Source organism: Semicossyphus pulcher, unplaced genomic scaffold, assembly GCF_022749685.1.
Source record: "Semicossyphus pulcher isolate SPU_LCO1_2020_fin unplaced genomic scaffold, fSemPul1.0.p SCAF_1, whole genome shotgun sequence".
Lineage (NCBI taxonomy): Eukaryota > Metazoa > Chordata > Actinopteri > Labriformes > Labridae > Semicossyphus > Semicossyphus pulcher.
In genome coordinates this window covers 29,720,729-29,748,298 of record NW_027211603.1, presented here as the reverse complement: position 1 = coordinate 29,748,298, position 27,570 = coordinate 29,720,729, and the positions used below count along the sequence as shown (strand labels likewise).

The 27,570-nt window shown below is 43.4% G+C and overlaps 1 protein-coding gene across 2 annotated transcripts; it reads left to right on the top strand.

The window, feature by feature from the left end:
* The first annotated feature begins 133 nt into the window (after positions 1-133).
* Positions 134-27,192, top strand: LOC138599202 (ATP-binding cassette sub-family C member 12-like). Of its 2 annotated transcripts, none has more exons than XM_069670835.1 (30): positions 134-187; positions 382-530; positions 998-1,144; positions 1,348-1,495; positions 2,674-2,910; positions 3,195-3,368; positions 4,035-4,182; positions 5,290-5,438; positions 5,750-5,857; positions 6,875-7,105; positions 7,183-7,254; positions 7,454-7,578; positions 8,766-8,838; positions 9,135-9,338; positions 9,594-9,728; positions 10,043-10,133; positions 10,463-10,513; positions 17,974-18,066; positions 18,201-18,304; positions 19,230-19,397; positions 20,824-21,050; positions 22,673-22,810; positions 23,019-23,208; positions 23,290-23,379; positions 23,610-23,799; positions 24,648-24,807; positions 24,911-24,989; positions 25,465-25,578; positions 26,855-27,019; positions 27,100-27,192. In XM_069670835.1, exons 1-30 carry the CDS (start codon positions 134-136, stop codon positions 27,190-27,192), a joined length of 4,107 nt encoding a protein of 1,368 aa, XP_069526936.1. The 2 variants fall into 2 exon arrangements, with proteins under 2 accessions (XP_069526936.1, XP_069526849.1); XM_069670748.1 differs by having other exon boundaries at positions 10,037-10,133; positions 19,218-19,397.
* Positions 27,193-27,570: the final 378 nt, after the last annotated feature.

Genomic DNA, 27,570 nt, shown 5'->3' with positions numbered 1-27,570 from the left:
TGCTAATGATTGTGGCATGTTTCATGGGTTATGTAGCCTCAAAGCAATAATAATTAACACTTAATAGTTATCACTTAAAATATCTTGATGGAAATAGTAACTCTGTGGCTTGCTGTTTACGGTACAGGACAAAATGAAGGAAACCTATTCTTTGGAGAAGAGCAGAGGAACTCAGTGTGTTTCTTTTGTAAGTACAGAACAAACTGCTGCTTCCATCTGGAAGTCTCATATCCTCTTCACATAACTGAGGTTTCCTCCCTTATTGTTTCTTCTCCCTCTTTGTTTCTTGTTTTGTATTCCACCAACTTTTTCTCACTCTTTCTCACTCTGGGTTTTTGTCTGAATCTTTCGCTCTGCCTCTTTGTACGAATGACTCTTAAGGCAGAAAATGGTTTCTGTTGGAGAAGTGGATCTCTCTCCGGTCTAGAACAAACTGATTTGGAAGACAACACAACAGCTCAACCTTCCCCATTCAGAAAATACCAGCAGAGCCTTCAGACCCTCAAACCCATCCGCTGGTCCTCACCACAGTCAGTGTTTTTAACGACTTACTTACTCTGTTTTGCTGAACTTAAAGCCAGGGTTGGCAACATTTCAAAAACCAGCAACAGTAAGGTAGATTTTGAAAGTGTCCAACAGCACCAATGTCATAGCTCCTCCTAAACATAAGTGCTGCCCCCATTGGTTAGAAGAGTAAAATGCATCATTGTTATCCCATTTTGTATCAAAATACCATTCTCTGCCATTCGTTTTCAACTAGCTAGCTAGCTTTAGCTGATGAAAGACTCTGCTAATGGACTTGAGTGCACAGGCACAGCTAGGCAGATATGTGCCGACTTGTCATCGCATTTGATGTATTGATGCTTCTAAAAAAAATGGCCTACCCTTGGTTTAACTACAATTCATTGATACAGAATAAATACAGTGTTTGGTAAGTGTTGCTACAACATTTTTTAACGGCTGCAGAGCTTACAATGATTGATGTTTCTGTGTCTAGCTCCCACCCTCTGGACAATGCTGGTTTCCTGTCCTTTGCAACCTTTGCCTGGATGACCCCCATGATGTGGGCAATCTTCAGGAATAGGCTGGACATGAACTCGCTCAGACTGTCTCCTTTGGATTCAGCCGACACCAGCGGAGACAGGTTTGAATCTTCTTGCAGATTCATGGGGGCCCAAAATTTCTCTACGGTCATTATAGGCAATCACAACACAGTACATGATTAGACACATGACAAGGTTTACAAATCTGTGTTCTCACCTGTGCATTTCTCACCTGCTTTTGCTGTTTAACTTTAGTGATAAATTAACAAGGTTAAAGGTGGTGACTCTGATTTTGAGTGTTTAGGCTGCACAGACTCTGGGAGGAAGAGGTGGCAAAGGTTGGCCTGGAGAAGGCTTCTTTGGTTCGAGTGATTCTTCGCTTTCAGAGAACCAGGCTGATCCTGTCCGTCATTATTGGTGTCCTCTCCATTGTGGCAGCGTTTCTGGGCCCGGTAATTTTATCTGAATTTTAAAATCAACAGTTCCATTTCCTCTTGATCAAAAGGCCTTTTCTGAAGGTTGTCCTACTGTCACCTTAATTGGTGGAAATTGGCCTTCTTGATGTGTGCACCAACTTTCATGAGTTTTTATGCACCAGCAGTGCCTCAACTACTTCCTGTTTCATGGTGTAACATTGCTGTTTGGTCAACCCACAGGGAGGAGTACATTACAGAGTAAAACATGTAACTTCACATAGCCAGTAGATGGCACTATAACGATGTATGGTGCCATAACTATGTGCAGACTTTGTTTTGATATGCGTCACTTCCACAGTCACTTGACAACACTTCATCCCAATTGGCGGTCTATTTAAGCTTCAAGATTTCCTGTCTCTCCCTCTGCTCTGTCATTGCCATCGCTGCCCTGCGCCAGTACTGCACTCTTACTTTCAGCCCGACCACCACCCCAGCATCCACCTGCAGGCTCTGAATAGGGGGTTTAAGATATTATCTCATTACTCCTCAATTTCTGCATGCAAAATAAATCAGCGAGGAGTGAGGAGCCGAGACGCTAAACACAAGCTATGTTCTGCTGCTGCAATAAACATTTCACACTGTAACAACGAGAGTTGTCTGACTGATCTTGTTTTATGGTGAAACATCGAGCTTTGGCGCACCGCCACGCCCACACTCTTGATTGAAAACAAAAGATCTGAACAACTTTCACTCTTTTGGTCCTTTCTACACACTGACAAACTCTGATGTTGGTCAGATCATTGGAATTGAAGGAGTTCTTTCAAGTGACCCCTGTAACAGTGATTAATACACGAAAAGTTCAAATTAAAATCAAAATGGCTGACTTCCTGTCCTGTTTCCGTTTTAGAGGGCACTTTTTTGCAGCTCTGAACGTGATACATATGTTTAATAAATTTCATACATGTAGGTGAAACTTCCTGTTGGTGCACTTGTGGAACCATTTTGCAAACCCATGTACCTGACCCACATCAAATGTCAATTTGCACCACTTCTGACGCAAGTTTCATGAGTTCTTGAGCATTTTTAATCTCTCAAAAATGTACTGAGCCACTCACCTGGAACCAGTGCAACCTTTAATTTCTGCCTGCGTTGCAAGTAAACAGTGAACCAAACGAGCTGTTGCTGTTGTGTTACAAACCCTTTTGTCCTTTCAGGCTGTTCTGCTCCATAAGATCCTGAAATATGCTGACGACCCGGAGAAGTCCACAGTGTTCCACGGTGTGGGTCTGGCCTTTGGTTTGTTCGTCTCAGAGCTCTCCAAAGCTTTCCTAATGTCTTTGCAGTGGGCGATGAACCTGCGCACAGCAGTCAGACTGAAGGGTGCCTTCTCTTCAATGGCCTATCAGAAAGTCATCTCTCTGCGGGTACACAGCGGCATTTCAATGGGAGAGGTAAAGAGAGCGTTACGTACGTAAGGGTTAGTTCTCATTTATTGCAGGGAACCTACATCGCTCTGGGAAAGTTTTAATAAACAGACTTCACTTTGATGGAGCATTTGTAAAGCCTTCTTACTCTTAGTAGGTGGTAGAAAGTAGTGTTTAATTTGTAGAAGTAGAAGTGTGAGAGCTTGTTTTTGCCAAACTCTCCAAAGACTGATTATTAGTTCAAGCAACCTATCGGAAACACAATCTTAGCAACCTTGGATTTCAGTCTGTCTCTGCTCTCTCCTGTCCAGATGATTAATGTTTTGACCAGCGATGGGGAAAGGATGTTTTCTGCAGTGATGTTTGGGAGCTTTGTGCTCTCCTACCCAATGCTCTTTTTTATCTGTATCGTCTATGCCTGCTTCATTCTGGGCTACACCGCGCTGACCGGAGCCTGCATCTACATCATCTTCATCCCCCTACAGGTTTGTACAAATTTGTACACAGATATAATCAATGCAATGACCAATGAGCTCCTGATGCTCAAACATGCACTGAAGTGGTTCACCTCCAATTTAAGGGGTAGAAGCTTGTTGGTTAGCTTGGGTCAATCTGTGTCATCCCCAGCTATCACACATTCTGACTCTCATTTTTAGGTCCCGTCCATTTCTTCCTTCTACATGCTACCAATGGTTTAAATTCTACTAAACCATCACACTATTTTCCAATGCTTTGCTGACTACATTTACACCAAATCCGAGGTCGTCTTTTTGCCCTTCCTCATGTTAGAGTTGAAAATGCAGAGTCCTAGTAGGATTGCGAACCTTAAACTAGACCTATACGTACACAAGAGTCAACTTAGTCTCTAAAATAAAATGTCATTCACTGATCTGGAGAAGGTTTTTCAAGCATTTATCTCATCATGTCTCAACTATTGCAACTGTCTATACATGCCGTATGTCTCTCCCAAAAGTCTCTCCATTTCTGCTTTTAATTTAGTCCAAAAAGTGATCTTATTTCACTTAAACTTGTTACTTTGCTCAATACATATGGTGTATTTTAACAGTTTCAGCCACCAGGACGGAACTAAACAAACTTCTTGCTCTTATTGTTTTTGTCACTAATATAAATATGTGTTTTTCTGCTTTCAGTTTGTCTTGGCTAAGTTTATTAACATGTTCAGATGGAAAGCCATATTGATAACAGACAATCGTGTTCGCACAATGAATGAGATTCTCAACAACATCAAACTCATCAAGATGTATGCCTGGGAAGATTCCTTTGAGAAGAAGGTTGCAGGTAAGAAGTGATGCTTCATGATGACTTGTCTAACAGTAATGGAGTAAAAAAAAAAATTCTAGATAAAATTCTAGGGGCATTTAGGGTCCAAAGCGTCGAACATCTGAGAGTTAATACAACACAAGCAACGATCGAGACAGGAGGGAACAAAGTCAGTAAGAACCAACAAATAGGTTCAAGTGCGACCGGACACTGGTGCCAACAGGCAGTGTATAGGGCGTTTTGTTGTTGTTGTTTTTTTAAATAATAGTTATCATCATCAGCAACATCAACAAGATCAGTATAGTCATCATCATCATCATCAATATCATTAAGGTCAGAGGTGTTCATAAAGAGCTGGGTCTTTAGCTTCTTCTTAAAGGGGAAAGGGACTCTGCAGACAGAATGGAGTTTGGTAGCTCGTTCCACCACCTGGGGACGACTGAGGAGAAGAGTCAAGTTAGAGACTTAGGGCCCTGTTGTGATGGGAGTACCAGGAGCCTTTCATTGGCAGAGCGTAGTGGGCGGGACGGAGTGTAGACCTGGATGAGGGTGTTCAGGTAGGCAGGAGCTGTTTTTGTTGCTGTTTTGTGAGCAAGCAACAGGGTTTGACAACAGTGGGCAGGGCAAATCGACATGACCAAGCAATCATGGCCTTAACCTAAAAGGTTAGCTGGTCGTCAGCTGTGACACCCAGGTTCTGGGCAGACTTAGTGGGTATGAGTTCAGTTTGTCCAAGCTGGATATTGATCTGTAGTTGCATAGAGGGACTGGCTGGTTTACCATTAATGGTCATTTACAAGATTGTGGTAGGCAGGAAATTGCACTTGTCCATGTGTGCACATTGTCTGCTTAAGTATGATTTCTAAAGGACAAATTGCACGTTAAAGAAATCTTTTTTTATAAATAATTTTCTTTATGCCTTTAAACTTTTGGAACTGACGACATACAGCTTTACATTAGACTACAAGTGTATTTTAAAAGGCAAAGTGTGATTACATGGTTTGGTGTTGAGTAGATACCATACCCTGTCCCTGGTTGGTACAGTGAAGGTGCTCAGTAAACAAATGTTTATGCTGCAATGTAAAACAAAATCCTTGTCCAAATAAGTGATTCTGTCTTTAACAGACTTAAGGAACAAAGAGAGGAAACAGCTGCAGAGGGTCAATTACGTCCAAAATATGAATACCAGCATCACCGGCATCATCCCTACCATTGCTACTGTTCTCACCTTCATTGTGCACACTTTGTTGGGCTTAAGCCTCAAAACGTCTGATGTGAGTATCACGGCAGAGCAGCACATATAGTGTTATAATCGTTTCCAACATGACAAACTGTGTGGTTTAATGGTCAATGGAGGTGCCACAGAGAGAAGTCTGTGGATAGTATGGATCCAGGACATAAAGTATTTGTTTACATGGTTATTCATCCACCTTTCCCCCATGTTTGTTTGTGCTTGCCCTTAACTAGCGCCTGCTGCAGACAGGAGCTGGGCACTAGAGCATTGTGGTCCATATAGAACAAACATGTAACCTGTTCATTTTTGTATGGAGTGGGGAAGTGTTTGACCATCATTCTTTGTTTACAGGCTTTTACAACCATTGCCATCTTCAACTCCATGAGGTTCTGCCTGGCTCTACTGCCCATGTCTGTGAAGGCTATGGCTGAGGCTGCTGTGTCACTGACCAGGTTTCGGGTAAACTCTTCTTTTTCCGTCCTGCTCAGAAGTTTTTTATAGTAGTTTGTGGTATATGCTGATAAATATAAGATCTCAATCCTTGTTGCCTTTGACCTAAATAGAAAGTGATTCTTAATCAACTACCCTAAAAGGCGGCTGGTAGGTGTCAGACGAAGCGATTAACTGCACGCTGCCTTTGTTTACATTTTCCAGGGCAGAAATTAAAAGTGAGTGATACATATGACTGTTAAAGAAAGCAGGATGAGATTTGTTGTTAAAAACCACCACTTCAACATGTACAGGATAAAATCAGCAAAGAGATATGGGGTACGGCTTTGTCCACAGGGGGTGCCAAAGTCAACACAAACCGAAAGTTCCTCACAGGAGCTTTAAGGATACTCAATTACTGTAATGCACTTTTCACTGGCCTTCCGAAAAACAAAAAAACAAGTGAGCAATTCAGATCATGCTAAGTGCTGCACCTCAGCTATTAACATAATAAAGCAGAGAAAGGACATTCAGGCAGCCTTAAGTGCTCTCCTCGGTTTCTTGTAACATTTAGCATTGACTTATATATCTATATATACTTACAAAATGGTTTAAAGTGCAAGGACCTAGCACCATTGCTAATTATCTTGTTGAATATTGCAATATTTCTATCAGCTGCTGGTTTACTGGGGAAAAAAAGGTTCAGCCTTTGTCAATCACGCCCCACAGCTAGTCCTGCTCACCCTGCTGGGGTTTCATTCTGCTGAGCCGGTCCTATACCTGGTCACTATACATGATCCATACATACTATAGTTATGTTAATTCTAATGTCTATTTTCATGTAAAGCACACCATACTCGTAATACTTACTGTAAGGACTTACGCTTTGAACTGCAAGTCTTGTATGAAAGATGATACTTAGTTAATTAAGTTAAGTAATATTTAAGTTATTAACGTTATTATTAATTACTGTTGTAGATCTAATTTCCAATCACAATCTCAACTTAAAATTCACGAGTTTCTAAATGCAGCACTTCACCGTTCCAGAAAATATTGCTGATCCAGAATCCAGATCCCTACATGGTACAGAAGAAAGACAGTGACTCGGCCATAGTGATGAAAAAGGCTACACTTTCATGGACTAAACCGGACAGCCTGACAGATTCCTCAACCAGCTCCGCCAGCAGGGTGAAGGGACACAAAGTGGACGAGATCTCCCAGAATGGGATGTCTGAAACCTTGCCAACTCTGAGAAACATCTCATTCACACTGCCCAAGGTGAGCTTCACCACTGATTGGGTTTAATGAGGTAAACTAGATGGTTTTAAAAATACCTTCCGTCTTATTTCCTGAAGGGCAACCTGCTCGGAGTCTGTGGGAACGTGGGGAGTGGAAAGACGTCACTGATTTCCAGCATCTTAGAACAGGTTGGCTCCTCCTTTGTCTTTATTGTCCTTTATTCTTTTTATTAATGCAAGTTTTTGACTCAGTTTTGTTGTTATTATTGGACACTTGTTTCACTGAATGATGCTCCTGTTACGTTTTTATTATTTAAACCAGATTTAACTGTTGTTGTGTATCATACAGGTTTCTTATTGTTGTCTGCTCATTTCATTGTTGTCTTAGATGCACCTTCTGCGAGGCTCCCTCACAGCTGATGGGACATTTGCCTACGTTTCCCAGCAGGCCTGGATATTTCATGGAACTGTTCGAGAAAACATCCTGATGGGGGAACCTTTTAACAAGGCCAAGTAATTAAATCACTCAACCCACATAAATAACTGTCACTGCAGATATGATGTGACCCTTGAATATGGAAACAAGTATTATTAGCAGGTATCATTAACTACGGGGAAACCATACGTGTGTTAATATGTTACCACTGTTCCTCTTCACTGCAGTGACACAGGCTATAAAAATGTAAGCAGGTCTTACCGGTGAGTTTGTCTCACGTGAGAAATGTTTAACTGGGGGAGAGTTGAGTTGCTCTTATCTGTGAGTTTTCATCTGGCAAGGCAGTCAAACAAAGGTCATCTGTGTTATGACATGACAGGATTATCATTGGAAAGCCACTTTATGCAGCCCGAGATGGCATGAAGCGAAAACTGCAGCCTATCCCGGACTGATCGCCATCGACAACCTTTCACACTCACAGTCACACCTACAGGCAATTTTAGCCTCCTGAGACACAAGCTTTTGTTTGGTATGCATTTTTAATTTCTCCTACCTTTTGGGAATAATAGGACCTAATAAGTATAAAACCTAGGAATTGTCTTTGTGTTACACTGAAAAAGTCCCAATGTCCTCATGTGAGTACCCGGTCGTAACGGTGTTGTAGCTTGTTGCTATTGATAAAATTAGTCAAATGTGTCAGCCATATCAAGCTACAACTGTTAATACGCATTAAATAAACAAGTTTCAATCATAAAATCTGAAGAGGTTTTGTACCTGGTTGAGTTTTCTGTAGAGACCGACTGTAACGCATTTTGATCGGGATCACGGCCATCTTGGATGTACACCGATCAGTGTAATTTGCTTTTGTGACCACAGGGTGGTGGACAAAGTGTCCATGAATGAGACCAACGGGTCTAAGTTTCAGAATTAAATATTATGATGCTGTGAAGCCAAAATGTAATATCCCCGTATGAGGACGCAGGGTCTCAGGAGGCTAAAGTCACCAAATAACTACGAGCAAATAATAACAAGCATGTCTTTGGAGGAAGCCAGAGTACCTGGAGAGAACCCACGCATGCACTGGGGAGAACATGCACACAGAAAGGCCTGCTTCGTCCAAATTGGCATACGAACTTGGAACCTTCTTGCTTTGAGGCGACAGCGCTAACCTCTGCACCACCGTGCAGCCCCAATACATCCCATTCAAGTATTTTTCTAATAAACTAATAAACTAAATTGAATAGTATATCAACTTGCTCCACAGATATGACAGAATTGTGGATGTCTGCAGCCTCCGAGCTGACCTGAAAATCCTCCCACATGGTGATCAAACTGAGGTAGGAGCTCTCTGCTGTACTTTTATATCTCAAAGCAAGATTTTTCACAAGACCACAAGTCTCTCAGTACAAGATGGTACAAGATACAGTAGATAACAGTCAGCATGGTCCCTGTTAGGAGAAGCTGGCTATAGTTCCTTCATGGAAGCCAAGCTAAGCACCGTTACAGACTCGGCTGTCATAACTGACATTCATAGACTGTTTATAATTCAGAGGCTTTGATAACCTCTCACCCTGGAGTTTTGCAGAGGCCATTTCTGTTCTTGCCATAGTAGCTTTCTGCCTGTTGTTGGCAGATTGGCGAGCGAGGACTGAATCTGTCCGGCGGGCAGAAGCAGAGGATCAGTCTGGCCAGAGCCGTTTACTCCAACAAGGACATCTTCCTCCTGGACGATCCGCTGTCTGCTGTCGACGCTCATGTGGGGAAACACATTTTTGAAGAAGGCATCAAGAAGGAGCTCCATGGAAAATCCATCATACTGACTACACACCAGCTGCAGGTGACAGGATAGTTCATCCTAGATAGTTTATGATTTCCACATTCATGCTAACAATTTGAAAAACCATGTAGGAAGAGAAGATCTTTACCATTCTGTTAGGAAGGTAATGTAAAGCATACCACAAGGAGTCGTGTCCGTTTGCTACCTCTTAGATCTGTTAATCAGGAAATGTGAGCAGGATTGTAAGTCACTCTAGATCAGTCCCATAAATGTAAATGACTGCTGTTGATGGACTGCCATTGGTTTGTCTTCCAGTATCTGGAGTTTTGTGATGACATTTTGGTTCTGGATGATGGCGAGGTGCGGGAGGCCGGAGACCACAAGGCCTTGATGGAAGCCAACGGACGCTACGCTCAGCTGATCAGCAACTACCAGATGGAACAATCCAAAGTAAGGAAAAAACACAGCACAAAAACTGTAGATGTACTTTATAATTTCCTCACCATTTGTTTTCTAATTGTTTTAGAAAACAAAATACAAAAAAATAAAACAACAGCTGTAATGGCCAAAACCGTTTCACCCGTTTTAATTGTTTTACAAGATTACGCTGGTACAGTACATGTAAGCTGTAACTCAACTATTGAGACAGGAACACATTTCTGCAAGGGCATAAGTAAAAAGTTCATCATCTACTGTAAATGAGCTATTTTTAACTTTTCCAGACTCTTTAAATTTTTGCTCATCATTCACAGACTGAGACGGAGGATGAGATGGAGGAAGTGTCACCCCAAGATGCAGCCCAGCCCGAAGAGGTTGAGCTAAGAGATGGCAATGACAGTGGGATAGTGAACCTAGGTATGGAAAACAGGGAAACTTTTGGTAGCCGGGTACTCCGACTTCCTCGTAGGCGCGCATGAAAGGTTGTCTGTCCGTATGTGTCAGCCCACTGACTGACTGGCGATTAGTACAGGGTGTACCCCGCCTCTCACCCAATGACAGCTGGGATAGGCTCCAGACTCCCGCGACCCTGAACAGAATACGCGGTAGATAATGGATGGATAATTGAATCTTATATTTAGGCATTTCTACTGTATGCCATTATAAGAGTCTACTGTTGAAAGAGGACAATGCTTTATTTGGTCATTTACTGTATAATGTTCCCCAATATCTGTGCTCCCTTTCAGCATTCGACATGTCAGATGAAAAGGATGATGAAACTACAGCTGACCGGAAATGTAAGTTTACCAGTATATTCATTTTTAATTCTGATGTTGGTGCATTGTTTGCCTGTTTAAATATAATATATCCTGCCTCTGCAAAAAGTTAAGCACCATACTTCAGAAGAAGAAGCTTTTGGATGGTTTAACAGCTTTGGAAAATCCCTCCCCCCACAACTTCCCTCCCCACAACAATTTCCAAGTCCTAAAATGAAAGAGATTCACACCCACTTACAGCAGGGATTTTCTCCCACTTTTCCAAGATGGCCTTTTCATGTTTTCATGTATGCCCTTTGACCAATAATGTTATTTGCAATACGATTTCTTTCTTTTATATCTTCCTGTAACATTAGCACTATATATTTATAGTGGATACCAAAAATCTGAGATTACATAAAAATTCTCTAATATTTTCATGTAAACCTGGAAGTTGATCAACTTAACTCATTGTTACCAACAGTCAGATTACCTAGAGTTGTGTCTCTTCCATTGAAGCATGCATTCAGATAACACCAAGGTGGATTTGATCCATTCATCATAGGCTGGCTTAACGGTATAATAAATAGGATTTTTCCTTGCATTTTGTCAACAACACATTCAAACTGGGCCCCTCCTCCTGGGCTCTTCATCACCTGAAGCTCACTCTCACTCTCTCGTGCGAGAACACACCCACTGTAACAGTCCTAAACCAAGGATACTCAAATGCAGAGAAAAAGTCCAGAACACAAAAATCCAGTAGCAGGAAAACTACTTTACTGAAAACGTTCAAAGGTATTACACAGGAAATCCGTCAGCAAGGGCAGAACAATCCAAAATGGGCAATCCATAAAAATCAAAATCCAAAAATCCAAACAGGGTTCAAAAACCGGGCAAGCAAACACAATGATATCAAGGCTGGAAAACATGAACACACGAGGGTGACAATGACAATCTGGCAGAGGGTGAGTGGAAACACAGGGGTATATATACAGGCTGGACTAATTACCAATGGGATACAGGTGTAGGGAAAAAACTGGCGGGAAACTGAACAAAGGCAGGAAGTAACACTAGACATGATACACAAGCACCAGGATACAAAATAAAACAGGAAGTGAACACAGATCAAATTAAAACAAACAGGTTACACAGAACATTACAGTACCCCCCCCCTCAAGGGACGGCTCCAGACGTCCCAGGTTGATCAGGGTGATGCCGTTGAAAGTCTCTGATAAGTGTCTTATCAATAATGTCTCTTGAAGGGACCCAAGACCTCTCCTCAGGTCCATATCCCTCCCAGTCAACAAGGTACTGAAGTCCACGGCCCCTGCGGCGGACCGCCAGCAGGCGCTTTACAGTGTAAACAGGCCCCCCATCAATAACCCGGGGGGGTGGAGGGGGTCTGGAGGAGGGAACCAGAGGACTGGTTCTGACGGGCTTGACCTTGGAAACATGGAAAGTAGGATGAACCCTCATTGTCCTCGGGAGCTTGAGCTGGACTGCAACTGGGTTCACTATTTTAGAGATGGAGAATGGGCCAACAAACCTCGGTGCCAACTTGCGTGACTCCAGGCGCAGAGGGAGATCTCGGCTGGAAAGCCAGACTCTTTGACCCACCCTGTAGCGAGGAGCTTGAGAACGGTGCTTGTCAGCTGACTGCTTGTACCACCTGGAGGTGCGAAGGAGAGCTGCTTGGGCTCTTTTCCAGGTTAGGTGGCAGCGACGCACCAAGGCCCGAGCTGATGGAACAATGACCTCGCCCTCTACTTCAGGAAACAAAGGTGGCTGATATCCATACACACACACTGGAAAGGAGAAAGACCTGTGGCAGAGACAGGGAGAGAGTTGTGAGCATATTCTACCCAAACCAAATGTCTGCTCCAGAGGGAAGGTTCTTGGGATACAGCACAGCGGAGTCCTGTCTCTAGCTCCTGGTTGTAACGCTCAGTCTGACCGTTGGACTGGGGGTGGAATCCAGAGGACAGACTAGCCGTAGCCCCGATTAGTCTGCAGAACTCCTTCCAAAACCGAGAGGCAAACTGAGGGCCCCGGTCCGAAACAACATCCTGTGGGAGCCCATGCAGTCGAAAAACTTGAGCTAACATGACCTCTGCCGTTTCCTTGGCAGAGGGTAGCTTAGACAGAGGGACAAAATGAGCCATTTTGGAAAATCTGTCCACTATGGTGAGAATAACTGTGTTACCTGCTAATGGAGGCAGTCCAGTGACAAAGTCTAAGGAGATGTGAGACCAGGGTCGCCGGGGAATGGGCAACGGGTGGAGCAAACCAGGAGGCCGCAGGTGGGAGGTCTTATTCTGGGCACAGACAGGGCAGGCAGCTATAAACTCCTGGACATCCTCCTTCAGCGTTGGCCACCAGAAACGCTGTTGAAGGAAACTGATGGAGCGAGCGACCCCCGGGTGACAGCTAAGGTTAGAGGAGTTCCCCCACTGCAGGACCCGTGGATGGAGGGCGGGCAGGACATAAAGCCGATTTTCAGGGCAGGTTTCAGGAATCTCCTCCCCCTCCAGCGCCTGGGTGACCTCGTCAACTATGCCCCACGTCACTGCTCCGATGACACAGGAGGATGGAAGAATGGTGGCAGGAGTTTCAGGGGTCTCCTCTCGCTGAAACTGCCGGGACAGGGCATCTGGCTTGACGTTTCTAGAACCAGGACGGTAAGACAGGGTGAAATCAAATCGATTGAAAAATAGTGCCCACCTTGCTTGACGAGAGTTCAATCTTTTAGCAGTCCTAATGTATTCCAGGTTCTTGTGGTCAGTCCACACCAGAAATGGCTGTTCAGCCCCCTCCAGCCAGTGCCTCCACTCTTCCAGAGCCAGCTTGACGGCCAGTAGCTCCCGGTTGCCCACATCGTAGTTCTGTTCAGCAGGGGAAAGTTTTCTAGAAAAGAAAGCACAGGGGTGAACCTTGTTGTCCTTGGGGAAGCGTTGGGAGAGGACCGCCCCCACCCCCACATCAGAGGCATCAACCTCGACGATGAACTGGAGCTTGGGATCTGGCAGGGTGAGTATGGGAGCAGAGCAGAACCGCCGCTTGAGGGATTGAAAAGCCTCCTCAGCTTGAGGGTTCCATGCGAACCTGATCTTAGGGGACGAGAGAGCATGGAGAGGGGCTGCAACAGAACTATAGTTCCTAATAAAGCATCTGTAGAAGTTAGCAAAGCCCAAAAATCTCTGCAGCTGCTTTCTATCAGTGGGGACAGGCCAATCAGTGACAGCACTAACCTTATCAGGGTCCATCTTGAAACTGTCAGGTGCCACAATGAACCCCAAGAAGGAAACAGAGCGTTGGTGGAACTCGCATTTTTCTGCCTTGACAAATAGTTGATTCTCCAGCAACCGCTGAAGAACCCGCTGGACATGTTGCACGTGCTCCTCCTCAGACTTTGAAAAAATCAAAATGTCATCAAGATAAACAAAAACAAATGTGTTTAACATGTCTCTTAGAATGTCATTAACCAGGGCTCGAAAAACTGCTGGAGCATTAGTGAGACCGAATGGCATGACAAGATATTCATAGTGGCCACTAGGAGTGTTAAATGCAGTTTTCCATTCATCCCCCTCTCGTATGCGAACTAGATGATAAGCATTCCTTAAATCCAATTTAGAAAAAATGGTAGCTCCTTATAAGAGTTCAAATGCAGAGGATATGAGTGGAAGAGGGTACCTGTTCTTGACCGTGACATTATTCAGGCCTCTGTAGTCTATGCAGGGGCGTAACGACTTGTCCTTCTTATCCACAAAAAAGAAACCTGCTCCAGCAGGAGAGGAGGAGGGACGAATTATACCTGCAGCCAGGGAACTCTGGATGTACTTGTTCATTGCCTCTCTCTCCGGGGCAGACAGGGAGTAGAGACGACCCTTCGGAGGAGAGGCCCCAGGGAGGAGGTCAATGGCGCAGTCGCAAGGCCGATGCGGAGGTAAGGAGGTAGCCCGGGACTTGTTAAAGACCTCCTTTAAATCCAGATAGATGGGAGGGACACAGGAGAGATCTGGAAAGTCTGAGGGGTCAGAGCTCTTACTAGAGATACTGGGTGAAGCAGAAACAAGGCAGGATGAGTGGCAAAACTTGCTCCACCCCAAAATTAGTCCAGTTGTCCAGTCAATGTGTGGATTGTGTCTTTTTAACCAAGGATGACCCAGAACCAGTGGACATTCAGGCGAGTCAATTATTAAAAATGAGAGCATCTCTGAGTGATTACCTGACATGGTTAGACTCAAAGCGGGAGTGCGGTGGGTAATACAGCAGAGTCGTCGGCCATTCAGGGCGTTGGCCTCCCGAGGACAAGGCAGAGGTTCCAGGGTCAACTGAAGCTGTTTAGCTAGTCCCCTGTCCATAAAGCTTTCGTCAGCTCCTGAATCAACAAAAACTGCTAGCTCCAGAGAACACCCAGAAATGGTCAAACAAGCATGAGATGAAGGTCTGGAGGGATTTAAAGAAGTTGAGGTTTGACTCACCATTAACCCCCGCTCTATTGATGAGCCCTGTCTTTTACTGGACACACAGCCAAGAAGTGACCCAACTGGCCACAGTAGATGCACCTTCCCTCCTTAAGACGGCGCTGACGTTCCTCTGGGGAGAGACGAGTGCGTCCCAGCTGCATGGGCTCCTCCCGTCCACCGGGAGGCACTGTAACATTGTCCTGTGGCATAGCAGGAACAGAGAGAGGAGCAGGAACGGATGAGAGTGTAGATCGCTCCCAGCGGTCTGGTGGTCTCCGGACAGCTCGAGCCTTCTCCAGTCTCCTCTCATGAAGTCGGTTGTCGATCTTTATTGCTAGGGCCACCAAAGAGTCAAAGTCAGGGGGCAGATCTAGTGGAGCCAGGTGATCCTTAATGTCCTCAGATAAACTATGTAGGAATGTATCTGATAGAGAATTCTCATCCCATTCGCTCTCTGCTGCCAAGGTGCGGAAGCGAATAGAATGATCAGCAACTCGACTGTTTCCTTGACGCAGGGCCAGCAGCCCCCGAGCTGCCTCTCTGCCAGGAGTGCGGTGGTCAAAAACTTTGCGAAGGGCATCAGAAAAATTCCTAACAGTACTGCATGACAGGGATTGCTTATCCCACTCCGCTGTAGCCCACTCTCTAGCTCTTCCTGTGAGGTGAGTTATAATGAAGGCTACACGTGAACTCTCCGAGGGATAAGAGTTAGGTTGCAGTTCAAAAGTCATTGAGCACAGAGACAGGAAGGAGCGACAGGTAGAGGGATTACCATCATACCTCTCAATGTTGGGAAGACGGGGCTCCGGTCGAAAAGATGGCTGAGCTGCCTGGGGCAAAGGAGAAGGCTGAGCAGGGGGAGTAGGCGTAGAGGGTCTCAGGAGGGTGAGCATCTGTTGCATCTGAACGGAAAGCTCCTGAAACTGGTTGGACATGGCAACTTGAAAAGTGTCTTGTCGCACATGTAGTTCATGCACGCCACCCACGAGAGAGGACAGCTGCTGCTCATGATCATGAAGTCTTTTCCCTTGAGCACGGAGAGCCAAGCGAACAGTGTCTTCCTCTGCTGAGTCTGTCATGGCCAGATTGTACTGTAACAGTCCTAAACCAAGGATACTCAAATGCAGAGAAAAAGTCCAGAACACAAAAATCCAGTAGCAGGAAAACTACTTTACTGAAAACGTTCAAAGGTATTACACAGGAAATCCGTCAGCAAGGGCAGAACAATCCAAAATGGGCAATCCATAAAAATCAAAATCCAAAAATCCAAACAGGGTTCAAAAACCGGGCAAGCAAACACAATGATATCAAGGCTGGAAAACATGAACACACGAGGGTGACAATGACAATCTGGCAGAGGGTGAGTGGAAACACAGGGGTATATATACAGGCTGGACTAATTACCAATGGGATACAGGTGTAGGGAAAAAACTGGCGGGAAACTGAACAAAGGCAGGAAGTAACACTAGACATGATACACAAGCACCAGGATACAAAATAAAACAGGAAGTGAACACAGATCAAATTAAAACAAACAAAAGGTTACACAGAACATTACACCCACCCCGCCGAGCTAACACCGACAGCATCACAGTTACCTTTGCGCTAGCTGGTTAGCTTGTCCTACCTGCTTTGAGGCATCTACCTGTCCAACAGAAAGAAGACCAACTCTGCATCTCTCTTTCGCCACAAGGGTCTGCACACACACTCACCAGCACACATGGATAGAGGCCCATAAGTGATGATTTATATTATATTATATTTTAAGTCTATATTTTATTTTTTCTAGGAAAATCCTTCTTATTATACCTCTAAGTAACTTAAATTGCACACAGTGCTCACCTGTTACACATATAGCTGTGCCTCAAGTTTCCAGCAGATCATTGTTTACGAGGAAACAATGTGATTGACAACATGTGATTCTCACGAACAAGTCGTGGCTATATGAAAGGTTTCTTTAGGGGCAGTGTATGGTGCAGTAAACACTTTGCAGAAACTTCGTCAGACAGAATAAAAGTGGCCAAAAAATAGAAAAACTCCATCATTAAAGATACAGACTTAAACAAAGAAAACAAGACTCCACAAGAGAAGACGTTATTTGTAGAGGACTTCTCAGGAGGGGCAACAAGGCCAAACACTTTGGTGGGCTGAGAAATGCTTCCTTTTCACAGTTAATGCCAAAAAAATTTGCTGATGAAATTGACATTTATAGCAAGAAACAGAGTGTTGTATCAATCAATCAATCAATCAATCAAATTTTATTTGTATAGCGCCAAATCATAACCAGGGTTATCTCGAGACACCTTACAGAAAGAGCAGGTCTAGACCGACTCTTTGTTAAGTTATTCAAAGAGAGGCCCAACATCAATCCACCATGAGTAGCACTTAGCAATTCGGCACATTGGCAAGGAAAAACTTCCTTTTAACAGGCAGAAACCTCGAGCAGAACCAGACTCATGTTGAACAGCCATCTGCCTCGACTGGATGGGCCGAAAATGGGATAGAAGGAGATGCAGGATAGAGACAGGCAAAGAGAGCAACAACAACATATGTTCTTGTTACCACAACAACATATGTCCTTGTTACATGAACAACAACAGACACATACTTATGGTTACAATGCCAATAATAGTGGTAGACTAGGGTGAATACTGGCTAAATAAATAAATAAATAAATAAATTAGCGACAGAAGCAGAGTAATGATAAAGGCTGAGGTAATCTGTATCTTAGAAGAGGAACAGGAGAGAGTCAGTCTATCGAACTGAGGGTGAAATATGATGAACAATATAACTTTGTGAACAAATGCAAAAGGTTTCTTTGACTAGTTGTCTCAAAATGCTGGACCCCACATTATGTAAGTAAGGGTAATATGTTTATATACCACTGCAGTAGATTCAAAATCCACATATAATTATGTTGTTATGTTAATTTGAGACATGTATTCATATTCTTGTTGTATTGTGCACAATAAGTCTGAAAACATGCTCTAGTCCTGCACTGATTCTATAAAAGGAAAGGACTCTTTTCTCCTTAAGCTACTGCTGGGAATCAACTGGTCATTCAGGAGTCCACCACGGAAGGTGCTGCCTCCTGGAGAGTGTACCAGCAATACTGCAAAGCAGCTGGAGGTCTGATGCCGCACACACACACACACACACACACACACACACACACACACACACACACACACACATGATTCTATCATACACATTTCATTCATGCATAACCCTGTTGATAATGGTTGGTGTGACTGTTGCTGCAGGCTACATCGTCACCTTCCTCATCATCCTGAACTTTTTCCTAATGATTGGATGCACAGCCTTCAGCAACTGGTGGCTCAGCTTCTGGCTGGGAACGGGTAATGGGGTGAGAATCATCTCTCTTACACACACATCTTAGTTGTGTTTCTGTCATGGACCGAAGAAACATTGTGAAAAATGAAAACTTTAGTTGTATACGTTGGACTGTATAAATGGATAGGTTAAGGTATAACAGGTATATGTCTGTCTAATATTAATCATAGCCAAAATCAAGATACTGTCTCTTAAAGCCCATTCTCAGCACTGCTCCTTCCCACACTGATGTAATGTAAGAAAAGATTGCGTGGCCATTTTAACTTCATTTAGTCTCCCCTAATCTTTGTAAACGATTGTGTGGTCTTTCTAAATGATGCAGAGAGAGACAGAAACTCAGTTACAGCTCTTTGCACAGTCATGCCATTCAACAATATTGTTGTCAGATCTTAAGATGGAGATTTTTTCATTGCAACCACCTAAAGAGAACCTCTTGTCACATGTTTGTTCCTCATTATGCTTAAATAACTGACACTGGATGTCTATGAAGGTTCTCAGTCCTCCAGGTCATGGTAATTTTAGGCTTATTCCAAAAGGTAACTGGACTTGGTTGAAGGCTTCTTCAGCTTCTCCTGAAGAAGCCTTTCGGATGAGAGGTGAAACATCTTCAAGAACTTCAACCAAGTTAAGTTGCCTGTTGGATTAAGCTTAGGACTGACATGAATCCTTAACAGACACTTAACCACTCCCTCTCTTTTATGATCCTCTTACAACCAACACCGAGGGCTATTGTCATTATACCCAGCCTTTACATATTGAAGAGTAGATGTAATATAACAGGAAATAAGTGTTATTTCTTCATTTTTTGCAAAATATTGTGACAATGTTGACAAGAGAAAACAAATCTAATAAAAAACAGGTTTCTTTGAACAATTTTATCTCTGACTCTGGTATCCAATAATGTTTATTTTCTTTGTTTTTTCCAGTCATTCAATAAGACTTCAAGCCAAGGCGATGTCTCACAAAACCCACACATGCACTTCTACCAAATTATTTACGGTGCAATGGCTCTTGTCATGGTGGTACTTGCAATCATCAAATGCTTCCTTTACACTCGGATCACCTTGAATGCCAGCTGCAAATTCCACAACACCATGTTCAAAAAGGTACTGTTGAATGAATGATCTTAAAGTGTATACTATAGGTTATGAATGTAACTATGGATCTGAGAGACTAAAGGATACCTATCAGTGCTGTCCAAACAGAATGACGCTTTATGTAATCAGGCATGCTCATGACCCCAACTTCCAACTTGCCCTCTTACCTTGAACGACACAGTTTTATGAGCAATAAGATATTGTCATCTTTCAGTCAATTACATTTTATTTAAAGTATCAAAGTACAAAATAATGCAAAATGTGGATGATAAACAAAAACAGAAATATTAACAACATTAAATATACACTAATGTGAAAATATTACATATACATTTTTGAATACATATTTTTTTAAAATATCAACATAACCATGTGCCTGCATGTGTGAACAAGTGGAAAACTTCTCTCTAGAGGGATGGCAGGTTGATGGCTGTCTCAAGTCCGGGTCAACAGAGGTGGACATTTGCGTTCTCACATGCAGACCCCTGCTTTGATTGAAACTAACCCACCTTCAGACCTGAGTAATTGACAAGAGATTAAGATTTGAAGAAAGGCAGGGTTAGTTAGGCCAGAGTGACACCCCTGCAGCCTGCCCTCTACTGTAGACAATAATAAAGTACAAACAGAGCACACAGCTTTGCAATCTGTTTATCAGAGCAGAGAGCCAAAAGGAGAGCTGTCTTTAGGGAAAGGGCTTTCAAATCTGCGTCAAGAAAGTCTTTAATATAAGAGGCAAGTGCCAGCTTGGTGGCCGCAGGGTATGGCTTGGACACAACAACAGACACTCTGCAGGATGCTGACCCAAAGGCAGGCCATTGGAATCGTCACTATGGCTGAGACATAAACACTTACTGTACTGATTGCTTTACCTTGTTCCAACTAAGATTACAGACGTCAAAGGAAAGCCAGTGGCTTACCCTTACTGATGCAAAACACTATGAAACAGCACAGTAGGGAGGTGGAGGAACACATTCCTGGCCAGGGTTGGGCGAGATGAAGAGGGGGAGTGTGTCCATCTTCTTAGACTATCTCTGAAGAGTTTATAGCACCTTCTCACTGGTTGATCTGTGTGGGGAATCAGTGGATGGGGAGTGCTGTCTTATCCGCTTATGACCAGGTTTGTCTGTGGTAACATTCAAACACTCAACTATTCTCAAGGTACACTACTTCTGCAAAGGTCTCCCTAGACATTCAAAACTTGCCTACCAGCAAATGACTTCTGGGGTCATGGACATGACTTTCTTTACATATGGTTTTGTGCACAGGTAGAATATTTGCTATCATTCTATTTATACCGTGGTGACAGTCAGAGTGAGGGCAAAACAGGTCAATTTTCTCATAATAATTACATTGAATTTGTGACATGATCTTTTAGACGAGTTTGAAACCTCAACATGCAAAACGTACCAGTGATTTTTTTATTGTCCCTCCTCAGATTATCACCAGCCCCATGAGCTTCTTCGACACAACGCCAACTGGCCGCGTTCTCAACCGATTCTCCAAAGATCAAGAAGAGGTGGACATTGTGCTTCCCCTCCACATCGATCCTTTCTTGCAGTTTTGTCTGATGGTCACCTTCACTATTGTCATCATCTCAGCTGTCTTCCCCGCTATGCTGATAGCTGTAGTCATTATTGGAGCTTTGTTCACCGTCATTGTCTTGTAAGTTAATGAAAGTTTAAACATGACAAAAGAGATTTTTAAGTGGACTGTGGACAACACGATTGTAGCAATTCATTAGTATCTCTCTTAATGGTAATGATTATAAGTTAATTAAAGGTATAATAAGAAGGATTTTTCCTTGCATTCAAACTGGGCCCCTCTCCTAAGCTCACTCTCACTTTCTCGTGCGAGAACACGCCCACCCCGCCGAACTAACACCGACAGCACAATGGTTACTGTTGTGCTAGCATGCTAATCGCCAGTAAACGTTGCGCTAACATTCCAACCGCCAGGTAGCTTTGCACCAGCAAGCAAGGTTAGCTTGTCCTACCCGGTTTGAGGCACCTACCCGTCCAACAGAAAGAAGGCCAACTCTGCATCGCTCTTTCTCCATGTTCGCCGGTCTGAATGGGGCCCAGTTGCTAATTTGAACGACTCCCACACTCACCTTTACGCTGTGATTGGCTCAGGGAACCACAACAGCGCCCCTTCTGAAAACGTCCTGTGCAAAGCAAAACAACAGAACAGATGCAGAGGGAAGGGTCTCACAAGGGTCTGCACACACACTCACCAACACACCTGTACAGAGGCCCATAAGATGATTTATAATGTTATATTTGTAAATTATTTGTGTATTTTATTTTTCCAGGAAAATCCTACTTATTATGCCTCAAAGTAAATTTGATAACAGTCAATTAATTTGGATGAAGAAAAACAGAAAATACGGTGAAAAAACATGTATGCAATGTCAAAAGCACATAAACCCAGAAGACAAATGCAACAGGAAAAACGCTGCTCACCAGAACAGAACAGAGGTGCTCCAGCCATGTTGGGAGGCCCAAGGTGGTTTTGGATTTTAATGAAGCGTTTTTTATAAAGAATATAACAAAGGAGATGTGGACCGAAGAGACGATGAGGTTTCAGGACCCTTGGCAGGTACAGGTCTGGGCCAGGAAGAACACAGTCCCCGAGTCGTTGGGTAGTTTTAATGCCAGGTATGACTCCTGGCAACCAGGGGCTGACACAGCATAAACACACCATCAGGGCTCTGGAGATCACAATTAACTGACGCCCCAACATACCGCTTACTTCTCTCCCACCCCCACCGTGTCTTGGTCATCCACAGAGTCCTGGTTGAGGTAGACATAATTCTCCTAGCTACTGTAGCGTTAACATTTCTGCCTGTCGTCACACTCCACCATCATTCCCCACTGAGTCCTCCCCCTGCTCCGGCCCAACAATTTTGACCTCCTGATATCTGAAGCTCCTGTGTTGGTTAGAGGTGTACACACAGACACTTCCCTGATACTAAGGGCCCGAACTAGCGAGTCAGCTAGTAGATCAGCTAGCTGCACAGCTAACTAGCTAACAGCAGCTCGCAGCAGCGGTCACTTTAGCAATGCTATCTGTTCATCAGAAACCATTTCATTATAAAAACCTACCCAGTTTCACCAAAGAGACTCAAGCTGTGTGTGTGTGGGGGGGATATGCAGCATTTTTGAATTGTGTCTGTGTGTTCTGAATTTGCAGCTTGTTTTTCCTTTGAAAATCTTTGGGACAGTGCATTTTGTTGGCCACTGTATCAGAGTTGTTCATGTATATCTGTTATTCTTCCTCTGCAGTGTGTTCCAGAGGAGTATCTGTCAGATGAAAAAGATGGAAAACATCAGTCGCTCGCCCTGCATCTCTCTTACCACCTCTACCCTACAAGGCCTCAGCACCATCCATGCCTACAACATACGAGACAGCCACATAAAACTGTACGATACAAAAGCTACTTAACATGAAACACTCATTTTTTTGCTTTTTATTTGGTGATCTTTCGAGCTTTATGAGAATACATGATCTCTTTTAAGCCTTCTCTGCTTTACATGTATGCATTCTGAAGTTGTAGGTGATGGTTTATCCACAGCGCCCATGATCCTCGTATTAATGAGATATGTTCAGAAACCCTTTGTCTTGTTGTAGGTTCAAGTTGCTGAATGACATTTACTCCAACCACTTTTTACTGTATCACTCTGGGACACGTTGGCTTACCTTCTGGCTTGACTTCATGGCTTCAACCATGACCTTGCTGGTGGCTCTGTTCATAGTGCTCAGCAGTGATGAGCTTGTTGGTCCAGCTTTGAAAGGCCTGGCCATGTCCTACACAATACAGGTAAACTTGGATAGCACATTGCCACACTACTAGCAACTGTACCAAGTGTGTTTACAGGCAGTGTTTCTTTCTTTTGTCCAGCTGACAGGAATGCTTCAGTATGTAGTGAAGCAGTCAACGGAGGTTAAGGCGAGGTTCAACTCAGTGGAGCGGCTGCAGGAGTACATCACGGTCAGGCTCTAGATTTCATTGCCTCAAAAAAGTAATCACTGTTTATACACAAGTGGCATTGATAGTACTACAAATCCATCCATCTATCCTGGTCCTACTGAAACATTATACTACTCAAGAGCACTTGCTAAAGGTTCTTGCGGTTTTTATCAAAGAGGCCAAAGACTTCTGATTTCCAAGTTAATTATCATGTGAAAGCCCCCCCTCTAAGAAGTTGTTATTGTTTACAGGACTGTACGTCTGAGGCCCCCAAACACATAAAGGAGGCTCAAGTCCCAGAGGACTGGCCAAAGAGTGGAGCCATCACCTTCCAGGGCTATAAGATGAGGTACAGAGAGAATACACCGATTGTCCTGAACAAGGTCGATTTCCTCATCCGAGCTGGAGAGAAGCTAGGCATTGTGGGAAGGACAGGCTCTGGTAAGACACAGACTGCAGAAGAGTTTTTACCCATAACTTGTTTGCTTTTGCACAGATCAAGTTAAGTGCAATTTAGGAAATGTCAAGTGAATTTAGACTTTTTATAATGATTGATTGATTGAAGGGGTAAATGATCATATAGTTAAATACAGTCCTGACTGCAAACACAAATCTACATAGATTTGGCATGTTGTGTCAACAGCTGCAGAATAATTTTCAGTTACAGATTATTAAGGATTAGTTAGTGTCCTACAACATATGAACGCCATACAGTAAATCACTAAACCTATAGTCTATGTTTATTGATCATAATGTGTCTTTACAGTGCAAATACTGACAACTCTGTGTTGCAGCAGCATCTGTTCATTTAAATGTGGCCAGAACAAGCCATCACGCAGGCTGGGGTGGTCAGACACCATTTAGTAAGGGGCGTGGCACAGAAGCACGTTCAGTCAAAGACTCATTCCCCCATGATGCACCACAGAATGCCACAGGAAGTCATTCTTGCCTGTGGCCATCAGACTCTACAACTCCTCCCTCTGAGTGTCTGACACACAGACACCCACTTTAAACTGTGCACTAGCTTAACTTTTACATAAGCTGGATAACTGTGCAATATCCTGACATAAATACGGCTTATACTGTTCATTTGTAAAGAGCTCTTATGTATATAACTTTTTTGCATCGTAGCTCTTATTCGTGTCAGAGCAACTATAACGCCTGAATTCCCCCCCAGAGATTAATAAAGTATTTCTGATTCTGATTCTGATGAATGCAAGTTGCTGAGGGAATCCTTATCCTGTAAACCATTATACTCTTCTGAGGTAGACCATGCTTTGTGACTGTAGGGAAGTCCTCCTTAGGCGTGGCTTTGTTCAGGCTGGTGGAGCCTTCAGCAGGAACCATCCTGATAGATGGAGTGGATATAATGGCCATTGGTCTGCAGGATCTGCGCAGCAAATTGTCGATCATCCCCCAGGATCCCGTGCTATTTATTGGCACGGTCAGGTAACCAGAGCGAACCTCTATCTCCTCAGTGCTTTATGTGTATACACACTGTTAACAATGGTGGGTTAGCTTCTGGTTAACAACCAAGATCATTTGTGAACAGGTACAACCTTGACCCCTTCAATAGCTACACAGACGAGGAGATCTGGGCAGTGCTGGAGAAGACCTACATGAAGGACTCAGTATGTTAGCAGTACAATATGACAAACATTACATTAACAGTTTCATGAAACGTATCTGCCTTTGTCGTCCTGTGTGCACAATGCTTAAAGACATCTGTGTTTGATGCATGTCTTGAATCATAATGTCAGTTGCAGAAGAGGTGCTAGTTGTGTTGGCTTTATCAGTGAGGTAGCACTATTGAATTGTTATTTTTTAAACATAGTATTTGCTGTGACAGAAGTATTGTCATCCTTTACTTTAAAAGTAGCAAAACTAAACTGTAAAGAGGCTCAGAGAGGAGAAAAACCAAGATCATATTATGAAGTTAATATTGCTGAAACCTTCATTTGTAAAGCTCATCAATTCATGGAAAATTTCCACTGTAACAAGTAACTAACCTAAAATGTCTAGCTATCCCTTTAATGGGCTAAGTTTTAGTTAAGATTGTCCTTAATAAGTATTAAAAGTAGTGAAAGTTCTGTTTTGTTTTCTCAGATCTCCAGACTGGAGGGTAAACTCCAAGCACAAGTGCGGGAGAATGGGGAGAACTTTTCTGTAGGTGAAAGACAACTCATATGTATGGCTAGAGCACTGCTCCGCAACTCCAAGGTTTGTACCTGTATCTACCTCTTCTGAATTCCTGTTTTATCTGCGCCCTTTTCATTTTTACGGTCTTAAGGCTACTGCTGCAATTTATCCCAATCAGACACAGATTAGACAAACTGTATTTACTGTACGTAAATTATCCCATGGGCAGGTACGGGAAGGTAGGTACTAGAAGCTCAAAAGCAAACACACAAGGCAATCAACAACAACCGACTACAATGAACTGGCAACTAAATCTCAGTGGGTATCTGTAGATTGGCTCTGTGGGTATGGGGTATTGGAGGAAAGTACATGCCTCAGGAAATGTGCGCCGGGGCTGGAGTCAGATACAGAGAGTGATCAATGCATGTCTTGGGTGTTAAGTATTGACTATGGGGAGTTTGGGGTGGGACAAGGACACTGGGGGCCAGAGAGTTCAGGCAGGCTGTTAGTAACATTGGTCAACATGAGGTCAATCTGAACATTGACAGGGCATATCTGGTAGTATTTGGGGTACTGGGCAGCTGAGTCTCTTTTTGAGACTCTATGGTTCCCCCTGAAAATGGCCAGGTAAGTCCCTTTAAAGAGTGAATGCTGGGCATCTGGGTAGCTCTTCAGAATGTCCATTGAAGGCTTAAATTTTCCAGTGATACAGGCTCAGGTATAATAGCAGAAGGGCTTGTTGGCTCAGGACCAGCAGGCAGACGATTAGGCGGACGGGTCTACAAGCAGGCCAAGTGATAATGAAAGTGAGAACTGTTGCGCAAGTGAATGAGGATGATCCTTTTTGGTTGTTTTCTTCACCAGCCTACAGAGCATGGTGCCTGAACTGCCTTCTCCTCTCAGCTTCTTCGTGTGTAGTGAATAAAGGATTGATATAAGATTTTACAATGCACCTGAGTGTCCCCACCCTTGTTCCTCAAGGTGCATTTAAAGGGATTGGAAGATCCACCATCATGGTGGAGGGAGAACAATTTTGGGGTTTAAGAGTTAAGAGGACACAGGAAATATTAGCATAATGAAGCACCTAGGGACAGATAGAGAGAGTGTTGCTGCAGGAAGGGATTGAGAGGTAAACTGCAGCACCAAACAAACTCAGTAAGTGTTTTTGCTTTTCACATTTGCATCACATTTTGGCGAATATCTTTGGCCAGACTTTCTGTGGTATATCTTTTAGTCAACAATTATATCATCACTATTAATTCCTCCTCAAACCCTCTCTACCCTACACCAACCTAATTGTCACCCACACCAGCCGATCCCCTCTACTTATCTAATCGTACCTCCTGTTGTCCAACAGATCATTCTTTTGGATGAGGCAACAGCGTCCATCGATGCAGAGACTGATGCTTTGATCCAGAACACCATCAAAGAAGCCTTCCAGGACTGCACCATGCTCACTATTGCACATCGTATCAACACTGTAATGGACTCGGATCGTATCCTGGTCATGGACAATGGAGAGGTGAAAAACAACACAAACATAAAAGGATAAAGTTTGCATGACTGTAAACCTGGACTAACAGTGAGCATTCTGTGTGACAGGTGGCCGAGTTAGACCATCCAGATGTGCTGAAGCAAAGACCAGACTCTCTTTTCTCCTCGCTCCTGAACGCTGCGAACACTGTGAACACCTGATCCTCAGAGGTCCTGGAGCAGCTGTGCACTACTAACCAGTGATAGCTGTAACTCAATTTTAGTTATTTATTTCTACAACCATTTGTTAACTAGACTGGCGTGTTTGTATCAGGTATAACTGAGTCGTGGATGGGGAGATGGGGTGTAAAGTTAGTGAAGAACAATATAACATTGATAATATTTAGATTGTCTCTTATGATGTATATTAAAAATATGTAATACAATTACATTGTATGTTTCTGGCCTCTTTGCAATACCATGTAAAATTGCTAATGCATTTTAAAAAATTATTTTGTATAGAAAATGTCATGTAACATAAACTAACTGGTGAATGCTGACACAAAGAGATAAAGTGTCCAAGTTAGTTATGTATGTTAA